Source organism: Elephas maximus, chromosome X, assembly GCF_024166365.1.
Source record: "Elephas maximus indicus isolate mEleMax1 chromosome X, mEleMax1 primary haplotype, whole genome shotgun sequence".
In the NCBI taxonomy this organism is placed as follows: Eukaryota; Metazoa; Chordata; class Mammalia; order Proboscidea; family Elephantidae; genus Elephas; species Elephas maximus.
The window spans coordinates 81,907,805-81,926,144 of NC_064846.1; the positions used below are offsets into that span (position 1 = coordinate 81,907,805).

General features: G+C 37.2%; 1 protein-coding gene across 2 annotated transcripts in view; it reads left to right on the forward strand.

The window, feature by feature from the left end:
* The window catches only part of RPS6KA6 (ribosomal protein S6 kinase A6), a 161,393-nt gene extending 145,659 nt beyond the window's left edge, over positions 1-15,734 (forward strand). For both annotated transcript variants that reach the window (XM_049872377.1, XM_049872378.1), the window contains exons 21-22: positions 14,061-14,201; positions 14,636-15,734. In XM_049872377.1, coding sequence (XP_049728334.1) covers positions 14,061-14,201; positions 14,636-14,761 — 267 coding nt within the window. In that variant the 3' untranslated portion in view covers positions 14,762-15,734. The remainder of the gene's footprint in view (positions 1-14,060; positions 14,202-14,635) is intronic.
* Positions 15,735-18,340: the final 2,606 nt, after the last annotated feature.

The window sequence follows — 18,340 nt, forward strand, 5'->3', positions numbered from 1 at the left end:
GAAGAAGAACAAAGTGAGAGGCCACACACTACCTAATTTTAGAACCTATTACACCGCCACAGTAGTCAAGACAGCCTGGCACTGGTACAACAACAGATTAGATAGACCAGTGGAACAGAATTGAGAATCCAGATGTAAATTCATCTACTTATGAGCAGCTGATATTTGACAAAGGCCCAAAGTCTGCTAAACAGGGAAAAGAGAGTCTCTTTAAAAAATGGCACTGGTATAACTGGATATCCATCTACAAAAAAGTGAAACAAGACCCATACCTCACACCATGCACAAAAACTAACTCAAAATGAATCAAAGACCTAAATATAAAGCATAAAACGATAAAGATCATGGAAGAAAAAATAGGGACAATGCCAGGAGCCCTAATACATGGCATAAACAGAGTAAGGACCATAACTAACAATTCAGAAACACCAGAAGAGAAACTAGATAACCGAGAGCTCCTATCCCATTGCCGTCAAGTCGATTCCGACTCATAGCGACCCTATAGGACAGAGTAGAACTGCCCCGCACAGTATCCAAGTAGCACCTGGTGGATTCAAGCTGCTAACCAAGAGCTCAGCAGTTCAAATCTGCCAGGCACTCCTTGGAAACTCTGTGGGGCAGTTCTACTTTGCCCTATAGGGTCGCTATGAGTCAGAATCAGCTCGACAGCAGTGGGTTTGGTTTGGTCTGGTCTGGAGAGCTTCTAAAAATAAAAAACTTAAGCTCATCAAAAAACTTCACCAAAAGAGCAAAACAGCCTTCAGACCAGGAAAAAAATTTTGGCTATGACATATCTGATCAGCATCTGATCTCTAAAATCTACAAGATACTCCAAAACCTCAACAACAAAAAGACAAATAACCCAATTTAAAAAATGGGCAAATGATATGAACAGGCACTTTACCAAAGAAGACATTCAGGCTGCTAACAGTTACATGAGGAAATGCTCACAATCATTAGCCATTAGAGAAATGCAAATCAAAACTACAGTGAGACACCATCTGACCCCAACAAAGCTAGCATTAGTCCAAAAAACACAAAATAATAAATATTGGAGACGTTGTGGAGAGACTGGAACACATATACTGCTGGTAGAAATGTAAAAGGGTACACAACCACTTTGGAAATCAATTTGGCACTTCCTTAAAAAGCTAGAAATAGAACTACCATATGATCCAGTAGTCCCACTCCTTGGAATATATCCTAGAGAAATAAGAGCCCTCACATGCTGATACGTGCACACCCGTGTTCATTGCAGCGCTGTTTACAATAGCAAAAAGATGGAAACAACCAAGGTGCCCATCAGTGGATGAATGGATAAACAATTGTGTTATATTCACACAATGGAATATTATGCAATATAAGGAACAACAATGAATCCAGGAAACATCTCATAACATGGAGGAATCTGGAAGGCATTATGCTGAGTGAAATTAGTCAGTAGTAGTAAAAGGGCAAATATGTGAGACCACTATTATAAGAACTCAAGAAAAGGGTTAAACACAGGAGAAAACATGCTTTGCTGGTTACAAGGGTGCATGGGGGCGGGGGAAGAGGGGTATTCACTAACTAGATGTTTGTTGTTGTTAGGTGCCGTTGAGTCGGTTCCGACTCATAGCGACCCTATGCACAACAGAACGAAACACTGCCCGGTCCTGCGCCATCCTTACAATCGTTGTTATGCTTAAGCTCCTTGTTGCAGCCACTGTGTCAGTCCACCTCGTTGAGGGTCTTCCTCTTTTCCGCTGACCCTGTACTCTGCCAGGCATGATGTCCTTCTCCAGGGTCTCATCCCTCCTGACAACATGTCCAAAGTATGTAAGACGCAGTCTCGCCATCCTTGCCTCTAAGGAGCATTCTGGCCGCGCTTCTTCCAAGACAGATTTGTTCGTTCTTTTGGCAGTCCATGGTATATTCAATATTCTTCGCCAACACCACACTTCAAAGGCGTCAACTTTTCTTCGGTCTTCCTTATTCATTGTCCAGCTTTCACATGCATATGATCTGATTGAAAATACCATGGCTTGGGTCAGGCACACCTTAGTCTTCAGGGTGACATCTTTGCTCTTCAACACTTTGAAGAGGTCCTTTGCAGCAGATTTGCCCAATGCAGTGCGTCTTTTGATTTCTCGACTGCTGCTTCCACGGCTGTTGATTGTGGATCCAAGTAAAATGAAATCCTTGACAACTTCACTCTTTTCTCCATTTATCATGATGTTGCCCATTGGTCCAGTTGTGAGGATTTTTGTTTTCTTTATGTTGAGGTGTAATCCATACTGAAGGCTGTGGTCTTTGATCTTCATTAGTAAGTGCTTCAAGTCCTACTAACTAGATAGTAGGCAAGAATTATTTTATGTGAAGGGAAGCTCAAGTACACAATAAAGTGGAAGTCAGCACAACTGGACTAAAGCAAAAGCTAAGAAGTTTGCTGAATACAACCAAACTCTTTGAGGGACAGAATAGCAGGGGCAGGGGTCTGGGGACCATGGTTTCAGGGGACATCTAGGTCAGTTGGCGTAACAAAGTTTATTAGGAAAACTTTCTGCCTCCCACATTGGTGAGTGGTGTCTGGTGAGCTAGCTGGAGGCCGTCTGAGATGCATCAATTGGTCTAAACCCACCTGTAGCAAAGGAGAATGAAGAAAACAAAGACACAAGTAAAATATGAGCCCAAGAGACAGAAAGGGGCATATAAACCTGAGACCACATCAGCCTGAGACTGGAAGAACAGGTGGTGCCTGGTTACCAGCAATGACTGCCCTGACAGACAACACAATAAAGAATCCCTGATGGAGCAAGAGAAAGGTGGGATTCAGAATTCAAATTCTAGTAAAAAGACCAGACTTAATGGTCTGACTGAGACCAGAGGGACTCCAGAGGACATGGTCCCCAGACTCTGTTAGCCCAAAATTAAAACCATTCCTGAGGCCAACTCTTCAGACAAAGATTAGACTGGGCTATAAGACATGAAATGATACTGGTGAGGAATGTGCTTCTTAGCTCAAGTAGATAACATGAGATTATGTGGACAGCTCCTGTCCAGAGATGAAATGAGAAGGCAGACTGGGACAGGAGTTGGTTGAATGGACATGAGAATTACAGAGTGGAGAGGAGTGTGCTGTCACATTATAGGGAGAGCAATTAGAGTCACATAAAAATGTGTGTATACTTTTTTTATGAGAAACTGACTTGAATTCTAAACTTTGACTTAAAGCACAATAAAAAAATTATATATGTCATATTCTTTAGCACAATCATCCTTTTCTCTTGTGCATTTCTTAATGGCATCATTTACTTTGGTCATGCTGTGCTCATTACACCCACATTCTGTGGAAGTTTTTCCATCACCAAAAATAACAAGTATCTACAGTCTAGAGAGTGAATCCCCCTGCCGCCACCACCACCATTCCTGGTACCCACCAATGAACTTTGGTCTGTGTATCTATTCTTGTCTTCTTTTAAAAGTGAGGTCATACAATATTTGCCCTTATGTGATTGATTTATTTCACTTATCATTATGCCCTCCAGGTGGATGCTTGTTATAATATGTTTCACAGACTCTTTATTGTTCTTTACGGTTGTATAGTATTCTGTTGTATGTGATGTGTGTATCACCTTTTGCTTATCCATTCATCTGTTGAAGAGTGCTTAGATTGTTTCCATTTTTTTTGCCGTTGTGAATAATCCTCCAATGAACATAGGTGTACATATGTCTGTTCGTGTCACTTCTATTAGGTCACCAGGGTATGTATCTAGGAATGGGATTGCTGGATCATAATGTAGTTCCATTTCTATTTTTTTAAGGAAGTACCGCACTGTTTTCCATAGTGGGTGTACCATTTTACAGTCCCACCAGCAATGAATAAGGGTTCCAGTCTTCCCATATCCTCACCAACACTTGTCTGTTTTTTTTTTTTTTTTAGTGCTATTTTAGCTGGGATGAGATGGTATCTCATTATGGTTTTGTATCACTCTAGTGACTTACGATCTCGAGCGTCTTTTCATGTGTGTATTGGCCGCTTGTGTTTCCTCTTTGATGAAGTGTCTGTTCATGTCCTTTGCCCAATTTTTAGTTGGATTGGTTGTCTTTTTGTGTTGAGTTGAAGTTTTCTGTATACTTTAGAGATTAGGTCTTTATTGGACATATTGTTCCAAAGATTTTTTCTCATTCTGTAGGTCGTATTTTTACTTTTTTGATAGTCTTTTGATGAGCATAAGTGTTTAATTTTTGTGAGGTCCCAGTTACCTAATTTGTTTTCTGCTCTTCGTGCATTTTTATGTTTGCTGGCCTATTTTTGGAAACCCGGATGGCGTAGTGGTTAAGTGCTACGGCTGCTAACCAAAGGGTTGGCAGTTCAAATCCACCAGGTGCTCCTTGGAAACTCTATGGGGCAGTTCTACTCTCTCTTATAGGGTCACTATGAGTCGGAATCGACTAGATGGCAGTGGGTTGGCCTATTTTTACAAAAAATTAGGTTCAATAGTTGTCTTCCAGGAACTTTATAGTTTTTGGTTTAATATATAGGTCTTTGATCCATTATGAGTTAGTTTTTGTGTATGGTGTGAGGTATGGATCTTGTTTCATTTTTCTGCATGTGGATAGCCAGTTTTTCCAGCGCCATTTATTAAAGAGACTGTTTCTTCGCCGGTGATTGAATTTTGACACGTTGTTGAATATCAGTTGTTCATAAATGCATGAATTTATTCCTGGGTTCTCAATTCTGTTCCACTAGACTATATGTCTGTCACTGAACCAATACCAGGCTGTTTTGAATACAGTGACTGTATAGTATGTTTTGATATTGAGGAGTGTTCCATTCTCCTTCAATAGTACTTTGGTTATTCAGGGCCTCTTTACTTTCTTTAGGAAGGTGGCCATTAGTTTTTCCATTTCCATAAAGAATGCTGTTGGGATTTGTATCGGGATTGTGTTGTATTTGTAGATCGCCTTAACTAATATTGATATTTTCACTGTATTAAGTCTTCTAGTCCATGGGCATGGAATGTCTTTCTGTTTATGTAGGTCTCTTGTAGTTTCTTGTAGTAGTGTTTTGTAATTTTCATTATCTAAGTCTTTTATGTGCCTGGTTAGGTTAATTACTAGGTATTTTATTGTTTTTGTGGCTATCATAAATGGTATTGCTTTCTTGATTTCTTTTTAGGCATACTCTTTGTTAGTGTAAAGGAGACACCTGATTTTTGTATGTCGATCTTGTACCCTGCAGTGTTACTGAACTCTTCTATTAGTTCCAGCAGTTTTCTTGTGCAGTCTTTATGATTTTCTGTGTGTACCATCCTGTCATCTGCAAATAAGGATAGTTTTACTTCCTTTCCAGTTTGAATACCTTTCATTTCTCTTTCTTTCATTATTAATCTGGCTAGGCCTTCAGTCCAATATTGAAGAAGAGTGGTGATAATGAGCATCTTTGTCTCATTCCTGTTCTCAAGGGAAAGGCTCCCAGTCTTCACTGAGAATAATGTTGGCTATTGGTTTTGTGTATATGCCCTTAATTATGTTGAGACATTTCCTTTAGACTCCTATTTTGCTGAGAGTTTGTATCAGGAAAGGGTGTTGGATTTTATCAAATTCCTTTTCTGCATTAATTGATATCATTGTGTGGTTCTTTTCCTTTCTTTTATATGTAGTGAATTACATTGATTTTCTAATGTTGAACCACCCTTGCATACCTGGTATGAATTCCCCTTGAATTGGTGCATGATTTTTTTTTTTTGATGTGTTGATGTAATCTGTTGGCTAGAATTTTGTTAAAAATGTTTGCATCTATATTCTTGTGGAATATTGGTCGGTAATTTTCTTTTTTTGTGATGTCTTTTCCTGGTTTTAGTGATGCTAGCTTAATAGAATGAATTAAGGAGTATTTTTCCTCTTCTGTGTTTTCAAAGAGCTTGAATAAAATTGGTGTCAGCTCTTCTCTGAATGTTTGGTAAAATTCCTCAGTGAAGTCTATTTTATTGATTCTTTCAAAGAACCAACTTCTGGTTTTGTTGACTCTTCTATTGTTTCTTTATTTTGTTTATTTTTCCCCTGATCTTCATTATTTCTTTTTTTTTTTTTTAATCGTAGCTTTAAGCTTCTATTCTTCCTTTTCTGTTTGTTCAAGTTGTTGGTTTAAGTTACTGATTTCGGGCCCTTCTTTTTTAGTGTATACATATAAAAAAATTTTTTTTTTTTTTATAGTGCTATGAATTTCCTTCTGAGCACTGGTTCTGCTGTATCCCAAAGGTTTTGATATGTTCTGTTTTGTTTTTAGGTTGATTCTAAGTATTTTTTTCACTTTTTGATTTCTTCTGTAACTCAATAGCTTTTAGTAGTGTGTTAGTTCCCACATAATTTTTTTTCCATATTTTTCCTGTTGTTGATTTCTAGTTTCAAACTGTTGTGGTAAGAGAAGATGCTTTGTATGATTTCAGTGTTTTTAAATTTGTTGAGACTTGTGACCTAGAAAATGACCTGTCCTGGAAAATGATCAAGGTGCTCTGGGAAAAATGTATATTGTGATACTAATGGGTGGAGTATTCTATATATGTCCTTTAGGTCAAGTGGCTTATGGTTTTATTTAAGTCCTCACTGTCAGTAGTGATCTTCTTTTTAGCTGTTCTGTCTAGAATTGAAAGTGGTGTACTGAAGTTCCCAACTATTATTGTGGAGTTATCTATTTCTCCTTTCGTATTTATCAGTATTTGTTTCATGTATTTTGGAGCATTGATGTTAGGTGCCTATATATTTATAAATGTTATGTATTCTTAATGGATTCACCCACTTATTGTTATGTAATGTCCCTCTTTATATATTGTAAAAGATTTTTATTTAAAATATATTTTATCTGATATCAGTATGGCCATTCCTGCTCTTTTTTGGTTACTGGTTGCATGGAATATTTTTTCTATCCTTTTATTTTCAGTCCGTGTCTTTATGTCTAAAGTGCGTTTCTTGTGGGAAGCAAAAGGATGGATCATGTGTTTGTTTTTTGTTGTTTTTTTTTCAATCCATTCTGTCACTTTCCGCCTTTTGCAAGGGAAGTTTAGATCATTTACATTTAAAGTTGTTATTGAAAACGAAGTATCTACTTCATTCATTTTGCTTATTGTTTTTCTAGTGTCTTATATCTTCTTTGACATTTTATTCTCATTTTTCTGATTTTTTTAGCTATTTTTTTGATGAGTCTTTCTTCCATTATTTCTTTTGTGTATTTTTTTAGGTGTTTTCTTAGCGTTTCCCACAAATATTACATTACACAGCTTGTAATTGCAAGAAAGTTTAACATACAAAGAAGAAGTAGCATACAACATTAATATAGTACAACTATTCCTATTTCACTCCTCTCTCCCCCTTTTCTGTTGGTGAGTCTCCAGTGATATCATTATATTTCCTGTATCAGATAGTGTTAATCTTTACTTACTTCTTAACATACTTGATGTCGCATTGCTTTTGTGGCCTTTCTAACCATCATCTTGTGACTCCCACCCAGGTGATTGGGTGGGACTGTGTGATGGGTAATTGTGGTCCACCAAGGGAATTGGTCAGTTTTGCCTTAAAAGAGAGCCAATTCCAGAGCAGAGGGGAAGATCCTACCACCACCAAGAAAGAACAACCAGGAGGAGAGAACTCATCCTTTGGACCCAGAATCCCTGTGCTGAGAAGCTCCTGGGAGCAGGAGACAAAGAGCAAGTTGTAACCCTGAAGACAGTGAAAAGCAGTGGCGTGAGAGACCCAGCAGCAGGAGATGGTGCAGTGGGCCTCCTGGCCCGTGGAGAGAGAAATCTGAATGCCTTTGGAGAGAGGCATAGGGCCAGGGAGAGACGTGTTTGTGAGCATGGTTGGGAAGAGGATATCCTGATGGAAGGACTGTGTCCTGAGTGTTCCTGATCCTGAATTGTAACTGTTACTCTCCTAATAAACGCTGTAGTTGTGAGTATGGTCTGTGAGTTCCGTGTGGCCATTGCAATGAATTATTGAATCCAGCAAAGAAGTAGGGAGTGCTGTGGGAGGGATGGTTGGTGTCAGAATTGGTAAAGATGGTGGAGAGAGGAGGCTTGTCTGGCCTCCGCCTCAGGGAAGTTAGCCTTGCTTGCGCTGTTGATCTTGGTTCTCCTTCCCCCTTGTAGGGTTGGAGGAGGTCAGACACCACCCCCAAGCCATTTTTACAGGTTTTGAAACTTAACTATTCTGCTCATTTTCTGAAAATATCGTATACTTGTGCCTATATTTACCCATGCTGTTATGCTGTTACGTTTTTTGGAGATCCTTTTCTCTGTTTGATTTTTACTTTTATTTCCCATGTGTAGATTTGAATATTTATTTAATGCTCTTTCTTTCCTATTTTGGAATATCCCTTAAGTGATGCTTGTAGAGCTGGTGATCTGGTAGTGGCAAATTCTCACAGATTCTGTTTATTTGGGAATGTGTTGATTTCCCCCTCATTTTTGAATTACGCTTTTGCTGGGTAAAGAATTCTTGGTTGGAAATTGTTTTCCTTCAGTATTTTATATATGTTGCGCCATTGTGTTCTGGCTTCCAGGGTTTTTGGGGAAAAATCACACTAATTCTTATGGTGGACCCTTGATATGTTATATTGCGCTTTTCTCCTGTTACTCGCAGAATTCTCTCCTTGTCTTTGGTTTTCAAGAATTTTAAACAATGCGTCTTGGGCAATGGATCTCGTATTTCTTCTATTTGGAGTTCTTGTAGCTTCCTGCATTTGCAGGCTTGGTTCTTAATTCAAGTCTAGGAAATCCTTTATGATTATCTCTTGCAAAATTATTTCTTTGCCTTTATTATTATCATGATGCTCTGGAATTCCAAAAACTGTAATGTTAGATTTCTTAATTGAATCCCACATTTCCATTTGGCTTTGCTCACTTTTCTTTTTTCTTTGCAGACTTAATAAGTTTGTTTACTCTGTGTTCTAGCTCACTTATTTTATCTTCTGTTTGCTCAAATCTATTTTTGATTGTTTCTCTTGCGTTTTCTAATTCAATTATTTTTGTCTTCAGTTCCATTATTTCTTTTTTTATTTTGTTTTCCATCTCCTTGAGTTTTTGTTTGTTTGTTTCCTGATCTCCATTAGTTTGTTTTCTGTGTGTTCTTTGCTTTCTTTAAATACATTTAGCACTATTGTCTGGAACTGTTCTATTTTTTCCATTATCCTGTTTTCTGTAGGAGAAATTTCCACTTCTTCATGTTTTTCTTTTCATTGAGCCTTCTTCTCTTGTGATCGTGTATGTTTTATTTATTTATTTTTTGACCATGTGGCATTTTAATATCTTATTGTGGTAATTGAAATTTCAGAATTTCATTTATTTCAAGGAATTTCTTAGATTTACCTCCACTGTTTTCTCCTAAGTTTCACTAGGGGGCACTCTAGCACTTTTTGTCTTTCAGTGTTAAGTCAACATTTCTGTCTGAGGATCTTTCTGAGGATTTATGTCTATTACTATTGGGTTCAGGGCCCTGGTGGTACAGTGGTTAAGAGCTCAGCTGCTAACCAAAAGGTCAGCAGTTTGAATCCACCAGTCACTCCTTGGAAACCCTATGGGGCAGTTCTCTTTCCTATAGGTCACTATAAGTCAGAATTGACTTGACGGCAGTGGGTTTGGTGTAGTAGTTAAGAGCTATGTCTGCTAACCAAAAGGTCAGCAATTCGAATCTACCAGGTGCTCCTTGGAAACTGTGGGGCAGCTCTACTCTGTCCTGTAGGGTTGCTATGAGACAGAATCGACTTGACGGCAGTGTGTTTGGTTTGGGTTTTTAATTGGTTTCTAGTTCGTCAACACAGGTTTTAGGTGTTTTGGAAAGCTTTAAGTCTCTGGGTGCTTACTCTTGCTGGTTTCCCCTAAGGTGGCTGACTTTACTAGTGTGAGGGTCCCCCCATCTTTGGTGGATTTGGCTGAAGCCTTCACGAGACAGTCACACTCCTGGAGCTGGATTCTTTCTCCTGGGGCTGGATTCTTTCTCTTCCCTTTATAGGCTTGGGGTATGGCTTTCCCTCTGTGACTGATTGTGCATGCTTGGGACTTTTCCAGTGGCTACAGGTAGAAGTGATGGTGCTCATTTTTCGTGAGCTGATGGAAGGGAGCCCCTTATATCCTTCCTTCCCAGGTATTCCTGAACAGGCTCTCCTAAAATGCCTAGTTGTGGGTAGGAGGCCAGTTATTTCCTGTTGTGTTGCCTGTTTGATGTATTTTTCTCACTCTGGGTGATGGATGGATCCCATAGCTGTTCTGCTGCCCCGGGGTCTTAGAGACTGTTGGCCTCGGGTCTCACAAGATTCAATAGCATTCATCCACAGCCTCTTGGCTTCTCTATGCCCCTTCCCAAGTGCATGGCTTATGAGCTCCCCTAGCCAATCTGTGCCACCTTAATCGTGCTACACTTACCTCTGTTTAGCTCCGTCCTGCATTCTCTGTTCATGGTTTTACCATCCCTGTCCCAGAATGGCTGCAATGAGTCCATTCCTCCAGATGCACTTGGCCAGAAACTCTCCACTCCTCCTCTCCCCTGTTTCATGACTCACCTTAGCTCTCTAATGCTTCAACTGCCATCAGGAGCTCTGAGCTCTCAGTCTGTACCTGTTTCTATCCATTCAGTGAGTTAGTTGCAGGGGGATAAATGGAAACAACTGTTTACTCTGCCGTCTTGCCCTGCCTATCTGTTTTTGCTTTATGTATTTTGACATCTTGTTAGATACACCAATGTTTATAAGTTTTGTTCTCTTAACTGATTTACCTCTTTATCATTGTGAAATGACCTTCTTTATCCCTGGTTATATTTTTTTGTTTTGAAATTTACATTGTCTAATATAGCCACACGGAAATCCTGGTGGTGTAGTGGTTAAGAGCTACAGCTGCTAAGCAAAAGGTCAGCTGTTCAAATCCACCAGCCACCCCTTGGAAACCCTATGGGGCAGTTCTATTCTCTCCTATAGGGTCCCTATGTGTTGGAATCGATTCAACAGCAATGGGTTTGGGTTTTTTTTTTTTTTTTTTTTGGTAATATAGCCACTCCAATCTTCTTTTGCCTGATCTATTCTTTGTTCCATTTTTTTATTTTTATCTTCCTTTTTTGATTATTTTTTGTTAATGCCATTTTAACTCCTTTGTTGGCTTGCTTGCTATAACCCTTTGTTTTATAATTTTAGTAGCTGCTTTAGGGTTTATAGTATGCCTCTTTTAACAGTCTGTCTTCAAGTGATATTATAGCACTTCCCTTATGGTACAAAAACCTTATAATACTGTAATTCCATTTGTCCCATTTCATACTATTATTGTCTGTCTTAATTGGGTTCTCTAGAGGAGCAAAACCAGTGAAACATATCTGTGTGTACAACACACACATGTACTCTCTTTCTCTGTAGAGAGAGAAACATTGATTTACTTCAAGGAAATGGCTCATGCAGTTGTGGGGGACCTGCAAGCCCCAAAGTCCTAGGTCCAGGGTCAGGAAAAGGACTTCTGCTGGCTCGTGGGTTGCAGAGGCTGGCAATTCCAAAATCTCCAGGTCAGGCAGCAAGCCAGAGACTTCTACAGACTTATGTTCTAAGATCCAAAGGACAGGCAAGGAGAAGAGTGCAGGACTGAGAAAGAGTGAGCTTTGCCAGATTACCTGTTTATATTCTGGAAGTAGGCCACATCACCAAGGAATCTATCTCACCTGGTTGGCTAATCACATCAGACCACGTTGTGGAAGTTGATTACATTATATTACATTATGGAAGAACAAGCCAGTGTCTGCCAAACCACTGAGAATCATAGTCTAGCTGGGTTGACATATAACATTAACCATCGCCCTATCATACATTTTATTTATACGTATGTTATCTGTCCCATACTACATTGTTGTTATTTTTGTATAATCAGTTACCTTGTACATAGATTTAAATATTTAGAAATAAATGACATAGTTACCATTTCCAGTGCTCTTCATTGCTTTGTGTAGATCCATATTTCCATCTGGAATTGTATACCTTCTCCCGAAGGACTTCCTTTAACATATCTTGTAGCATGGGTCTACTGGTGATGAGTTGTTTCAGCTTTTGTATGTTTGCAAAGTATTTCCCCTTTGTTTTTATAAGATATGTTCACTTGATATAAAATTCTAATTGATTTTTTTCAGTACTTTAAAGATATTGCTCCACTGTCTTCTCATGTAAAATTTTCTGCAATCTTTTTCTTCCTCCATACGTAATGTATATGTCCTACCCCCACCCCCAGCTGCTTTTGATATTTTCTGATTATTATGTGTCTTGATGTATTTTCCTTTACGTTTCTTGTATTTGGACTTCATGGATCTGTGGGTTTATAAAAAACAAAACAAAACCTGTTGCCGTCGAGTTGATTCTGACTCAAACCCTATAGGACAGAGTAGACCTGCCCCCATAGAGTTTCCAAGGAGCACCTGGTGGATTTGAACTGCCAGCCTTTTGGTTAGCAGCCGTAGCACTTAACCATTATGGCACCAGGGTTTCCAGGTGGGTTTATAGTCTTCATCAAATTTGAAAATTTTGAGGGAGTTTTCTTCAGATATTTTTCTCCCTCTACCTTCCTTTTGGGACTCCAGTTACACATATGTTAGGCCATTTGAAAATTTCCCACAGCTCACTGATGCTCTGTTCTTTTGTTTGCTTTACTGCCTGTGTTTCTTTTTGAATAAGGTTTATTGCTGTATCTTCACCAGTCTTTTCTTCTACCATATCTAATCTGCTGTTAATCCCATTCAGTTCATTTATCTCGTAGTTTATCTCATATTTTAGTTTTTATCTCTAGAATTTTATTTGTTTTTTTAAATCTCTTCTAGGTCTCCATTTAACTTTTTGAACATCTGGTATAGTTATAATATCTGTTTTAATGTTCTTGACTGCAAATTTTAATATATGTGTCAGTTCTGGGTCTGTTGTTTATTATATTACTTTTTCATTTATTTTTATATATCGTTCTTCTTCAAGTAGATTTTTTAATCAGTTGTCCTACTCCCTCACATAGTTTCAACCAATTTCATTAGTTTTCAAAAATGCGATGTTACTACTTAAAATCTTTTGTTTAGCATCACTGCTTCTGTTATGATGAAAAGTTCGCAAATGATGGTTTTGTTTCTATATTAGAAGGTGCTTGTTAAGGAGAGTTTACTTCTTTCTCTGAAAGATGTTCAGTAGAGAGTTTATTTTTGAAGTATTACATAATTTAATATATTTAAAATTGTGTTTTTGCTATGCATTTATGTTAAATTCACAACTTTTTACTATAACGTAGATAAAATAAGTGTATTCACAGTTACTTTAGGAGCCCTATGCCACAGTGGTTAAGCGCTCAGCCGCTAACCAAAAGGCCAGCATTTTGAACTTACCAGTGGCTCCACGGGAAAAGAGACCTGACCATTTGCTCCCATAAAGGTTACAGCTTAGGAAACCCTATGAGGCAGTTCTACTCTGTCCTATAGGGTTGCTACGAGTCAGAATCGATTTGATGACACACAACAGCAGCAACAGTTACTTTGATGAAAAGCTTGTGATACTCTGACCACTGCTATATTCGCAGTCAGCTGCTTACATTGGATTTATGTTTTGCCTTGTTTTCATATTTTATATGGTAATCCCACAGTTGTTGACTGGCTTAACCACCTGGAACCCTCCCTTGTACCTGTATACACATACCTTTTCACCTTGGAGCTCAGATTATAGTAAAATTCTATAGCTCATTTCTTTTCTTGGCCATTAGTACATTCCAGGATAACTCCTGATGCTTTACATTTTCCTCCTCCTTCACTAACCACATTATAATTCCACTAATTTGCCATCCCATGATTTTTAAATTATAAATAAGCATTTACTATATTTTGGAAAACCTGTTTCAGGATTTTTTTTTGGCAGTTAACTGTGCAGAATATAGGTTTTTTTTTTTCCCTAAGTGTAGGTCAGTAAAATAGATTGCAAAGCTTGCTTTCACATTTTGAGAAAATGTGTAATGATAAATTTTATTGAAAGCTTTACTGATATATAGTACATTTATATATAGATACATACGTATATATATTTCATTTTGATATAGGATTTACTTTCCCATATGCTTCATATGGACCCACATTTGCGGTACACTACAGAACAAATACTAAAACACTCATGGATAACCCACAGAGACCAGTTGCCGGCTGATCAGCCAAATAGAAATGATGCATCACATATCATTAAGGTAAACCGTCAAATGTATTTTAATGTGCCATCTAAATACTTGATACCTAGTAAATCTATTGTATATCTTTCACTAATGACATTTAGATAATTACCTTATAGTATCTTTGTTTTTTTTAAAGGTAGATTTATAAATTTTTTGTTTTGGTTTATTTTTTAGATAACAACCATGGACTCTTCTCAACTTTCTTTTCTACTGCCTAAAATTTTAGTGTTTAAAAAAAAATTAGGAAACATAGTTACTAAAATGAAAAATATACAAGTAATCAGGTATTAATTCATAAAGGGAGCATCAATGTTCAGATCAAGTGTACTCAGTCATTTCCCTGGGAAGAATAGTTTTGTTCTTATTAAATGTCTGATAATAAAATGTGGAAGATTTTTTACCTTCAGAGATTTTAATTCAATTTTTAATGTTTTTTTTTGTTATTTTAGGGAGCAGTAGTTGCCACATATTCAGCTCTGAGTCACAAGACCTTTCAGCCAGTCCTAGAGCCTGTTGCTGCTTCAAGCTTAGCTCAACGACGGAGCATGAAAAAGCGAACATCAACTGGTCTATAAGATGTGTAGTGCTCCTCAGCCAGACTGGATGAAGAGAAGATTAAATGTGTGGCTTTTTGCCTAAACATTTATCCAAAAGCATAGTTTTCAGCTACATTACTTGAATATTCTGTTTAAGCCCCCTTTATTAGGGGAATTGGGATTGAAAAAAATATATATACACAGGTCCATAGTATTTATACTCTGTTGTTTTGCAGTAGTGCCCAACTGTTTAAGTATATACTTGGTATGTTTGCAAGGTCCTAACAACTTCTATGCACACTGACTTCTAAAATCCTTTTCAAATAAAGATACTTAAATAGTTTTTCTGGTTTCATACAATAATGGTTTGGGGAACCATTACCAATAATCAAGATGCATATATAATAGTATAATGCCAAGCAATGTCAGTATTTTTAACACAAGATCCTGATGGATAGGCTTTTAAAAAAAAGAAGAACAAGTAAGTACTGTAGAAGCTTGTTATTGTGCACAAACAGTAGACTCCATTCATTTGACTCCCTGTAGTTACGGCACTGGGTTCTGGGGAGTTACTAAAATATAGATGTAATATTTCAATGCCAGAACAAAATACATTTTTACTAACGTGAAAACTCCTGATATGCTTGGTGGCAGTGTTTTACAGAATTGAGTTAGAGACAATATGTGCAGAGAGACCTGTATATTTTACATAAATGGCCTCATCTAGATATAAACAGTTAAGGCTTCTGTAAATTTTACACCTAATAGAGTTGTAGTGAAAGAGGAATTTTTTAACCAAAGGCTTTATATTGATGTTGTCATCTACCAAAATAGGTCATAATTAAGCCTTTGAAAATAAAGTACATGGTGTTAACACTACATTGGTGTTATATAAGCTGAATTTCAGGGTAACCAATTGGATTCAGTCATCTTTCCCATTTATAATGAACTACACTGTTGTTTTTCTGATTTCCACGTGTTTCGAATTACAGTTGATTAATCTAACTTGAATCCTATGCTAGTATAGTTGAAATTTTACTGTAGTGGATTTGTGCATTTAGCACATATGATATAGTATAATGCATTTCAGTAAATTTAGATAATGCTACATAATCTACATAGTCAAAGTAAACTAACATTTTCAAGAAGGTAGATTAACATTTTAAATTGGAAATAATATTAATGGCATACATAAAATTTAAACACATTTAAAAATCATTTATAAAAAAAGGATCTGGTCAAATTGGTCTTCTGATTGAATTTATGATTCGGAACCGTTCTTGAGTATGTACTGTTTTCTCTAAATGATGGACTCTCAAATAATCTTTTTGTGTTGCTGAAGAAAATACCATTACTACTACTACTAATACTACTACTATTACTACTACAACTGACAGAAGGAACTCATGAATGTAAGCTGGAAGATATCACAGTTTTGCTTAGCGAACATAAGTTAAGTATTTGTGTGTACTAGGTGTTCTGTTTGCTGTATGTTTTATTTTGCTTAATTCAGCGAGAGAGAGAGTTTATTACTGAGTGTTGAAGTGTTCATTTTAGACTGGGAGACCTTTAACTTTGATATTTAATAAAAGAAAATACACATACTCTCTTTATAATGTAAGTGATATATACCCCATGCACAAAGATCTGTTTTTTGGGTGTGATCTGTAAAAGTATGTATCCTTATTTTGAGGTGTTTGAAAGACATTAAAGAACATCTAGTTCCACTGGAAAACATTACTTAGAAATAGTTACATTGGTTTCATTTCTTATGGCTTTTTATGTCCTCATTTGGTTTTTTCTTTCCTCATTTTGCTTTAGTACTGGAAGTACTTGCATGTAACAATTTTATCCATATACTGTGACTTATTTTTCTCCTATCATTAGCTTGTTTGTGCTGCTATGCCTTCTTCCTTTCAGAACTGATAAGACAAACTCAGAATTACCAGTTTGATGTTGAAATTTGCAAAACAGATACTATTTCCATGTATACTTTTCTAGTAATAAAATTTTAAAAATTAGGGGAAGTAAAATTGGGACATGAAAATGATCGCAAAATACTTTCCAAGCTATCATCAGTGATTTTTAAAAGTAGATTATCCTAATTAATTTTCATTTAACTTGCTCAGAGGGTCATGTCATATAATCCTATTGTGAAAGGAACACTCTCAGAATTGAACAGTGAACAGTATGATTCCTCATCACCCAGTGTGAATGGACAATGTGTAAAAGATACACAGGTATGCTAGTGGATGTACCCAATAATTGTGTGACCATTTTCTGCTGGAAAGTCCACACATACCAGCTTGACAACAACAGCAAGGGGTAACTTTATTATAAGGGAAAGCTTCAAACTATACTCTCATATGCCTGTGAAGGTCTGATTTGGCTAGAAACCTATAGCCACAAATGTAGATTTAAATAGGGCATTTTTCAGTGGGGCTTCTCTAAATGTGTAACCAGTACAAGTTAATCCTTTCTGTAAGACTTTAGGGTACCATGGTTTCTAGTGGATTCATACAGTTATTTCGCATTGCTTTTCTTTCTAGTTAAGGGTTCTTGGTAGCATGTAACGATGCCACAGTTTGGAGTTTTTATTGTTATTCTGGAAGGAAGAGGTTATAAACTTATTTTACTCAGAGGGAAAACATCAGGTTTGCTCAGATAAACTAACAATCTGTGTCCTAAAGCACATTTTACTGTGAATAAACTCAGAAAACCATTTGCAAGAAAATTAGAATGTAGAGCTAGTGATGATATCGTGGTGGGGGGAGGGGAGAAAACAATGGTTTTACTTCATCCATGAAGATCAAACTTTAGCCAATTGGTTAGGCCCAGAAATGCCTAAATATTTATTGCTATTGGTAATTAATCATGGTAAAACATTTTTGATAGCACCTCTAGTTAGCTCAAAGGGATTTCATGTTTAGGCAGCCCACAAACTTAAGAACAGATGCTTGGTATTTTTAATGCCTCTCCCATTGAAACATGTTAAAATAGTATTGCCCACAAAAACTAATTTATGCTGATGGAATAGTATTTTCCAGAGAGTAAAAGGCCCTTCATATATGAAGAAGAAGAACTGCTTGCCTTGGTCGACAGGAAGACTTTAAACTAGGCAAAGTTTGTCTTTGGCAATCTCTGCGTTCTCTTTCTTCTGGCTTTCCAGCCCCCTCGTGCTAACCTATCTAAGCACTTCATGGCGGCACTCCATTCAGGCTTACCGTATCCCTAGAAGGATTCTGTACTCCAGAAGGACCTACACTGTATACCCCTTCCCAAGATCAGAACTTTCATTATTTCATAGCAGGTATTTTCAGCTAAAAAGGTAAAAGGGAAGATATTTGAATGAATTATATTTTTTCTGTCAGTGGCTAACAGGTAATTGTCATTTTTTTTTTCAAGAAACATGCCTATCAATCCAAATGAGTTTCTAGTTGCTGGAGTTTCAGGTATTGTAACCAAAATGAGAATAATTTTAAATTCAGTTATTATCAAGGGAGATATTTTGGGGCAAAAAACTTACAAAATATGCCCCAGGGTCAGTTTATCTAACAAACTTTCTTGTTTGCATAACTCTTTCCTCTCTACTTCTCAATGCACATTTCCTGGTAAAAA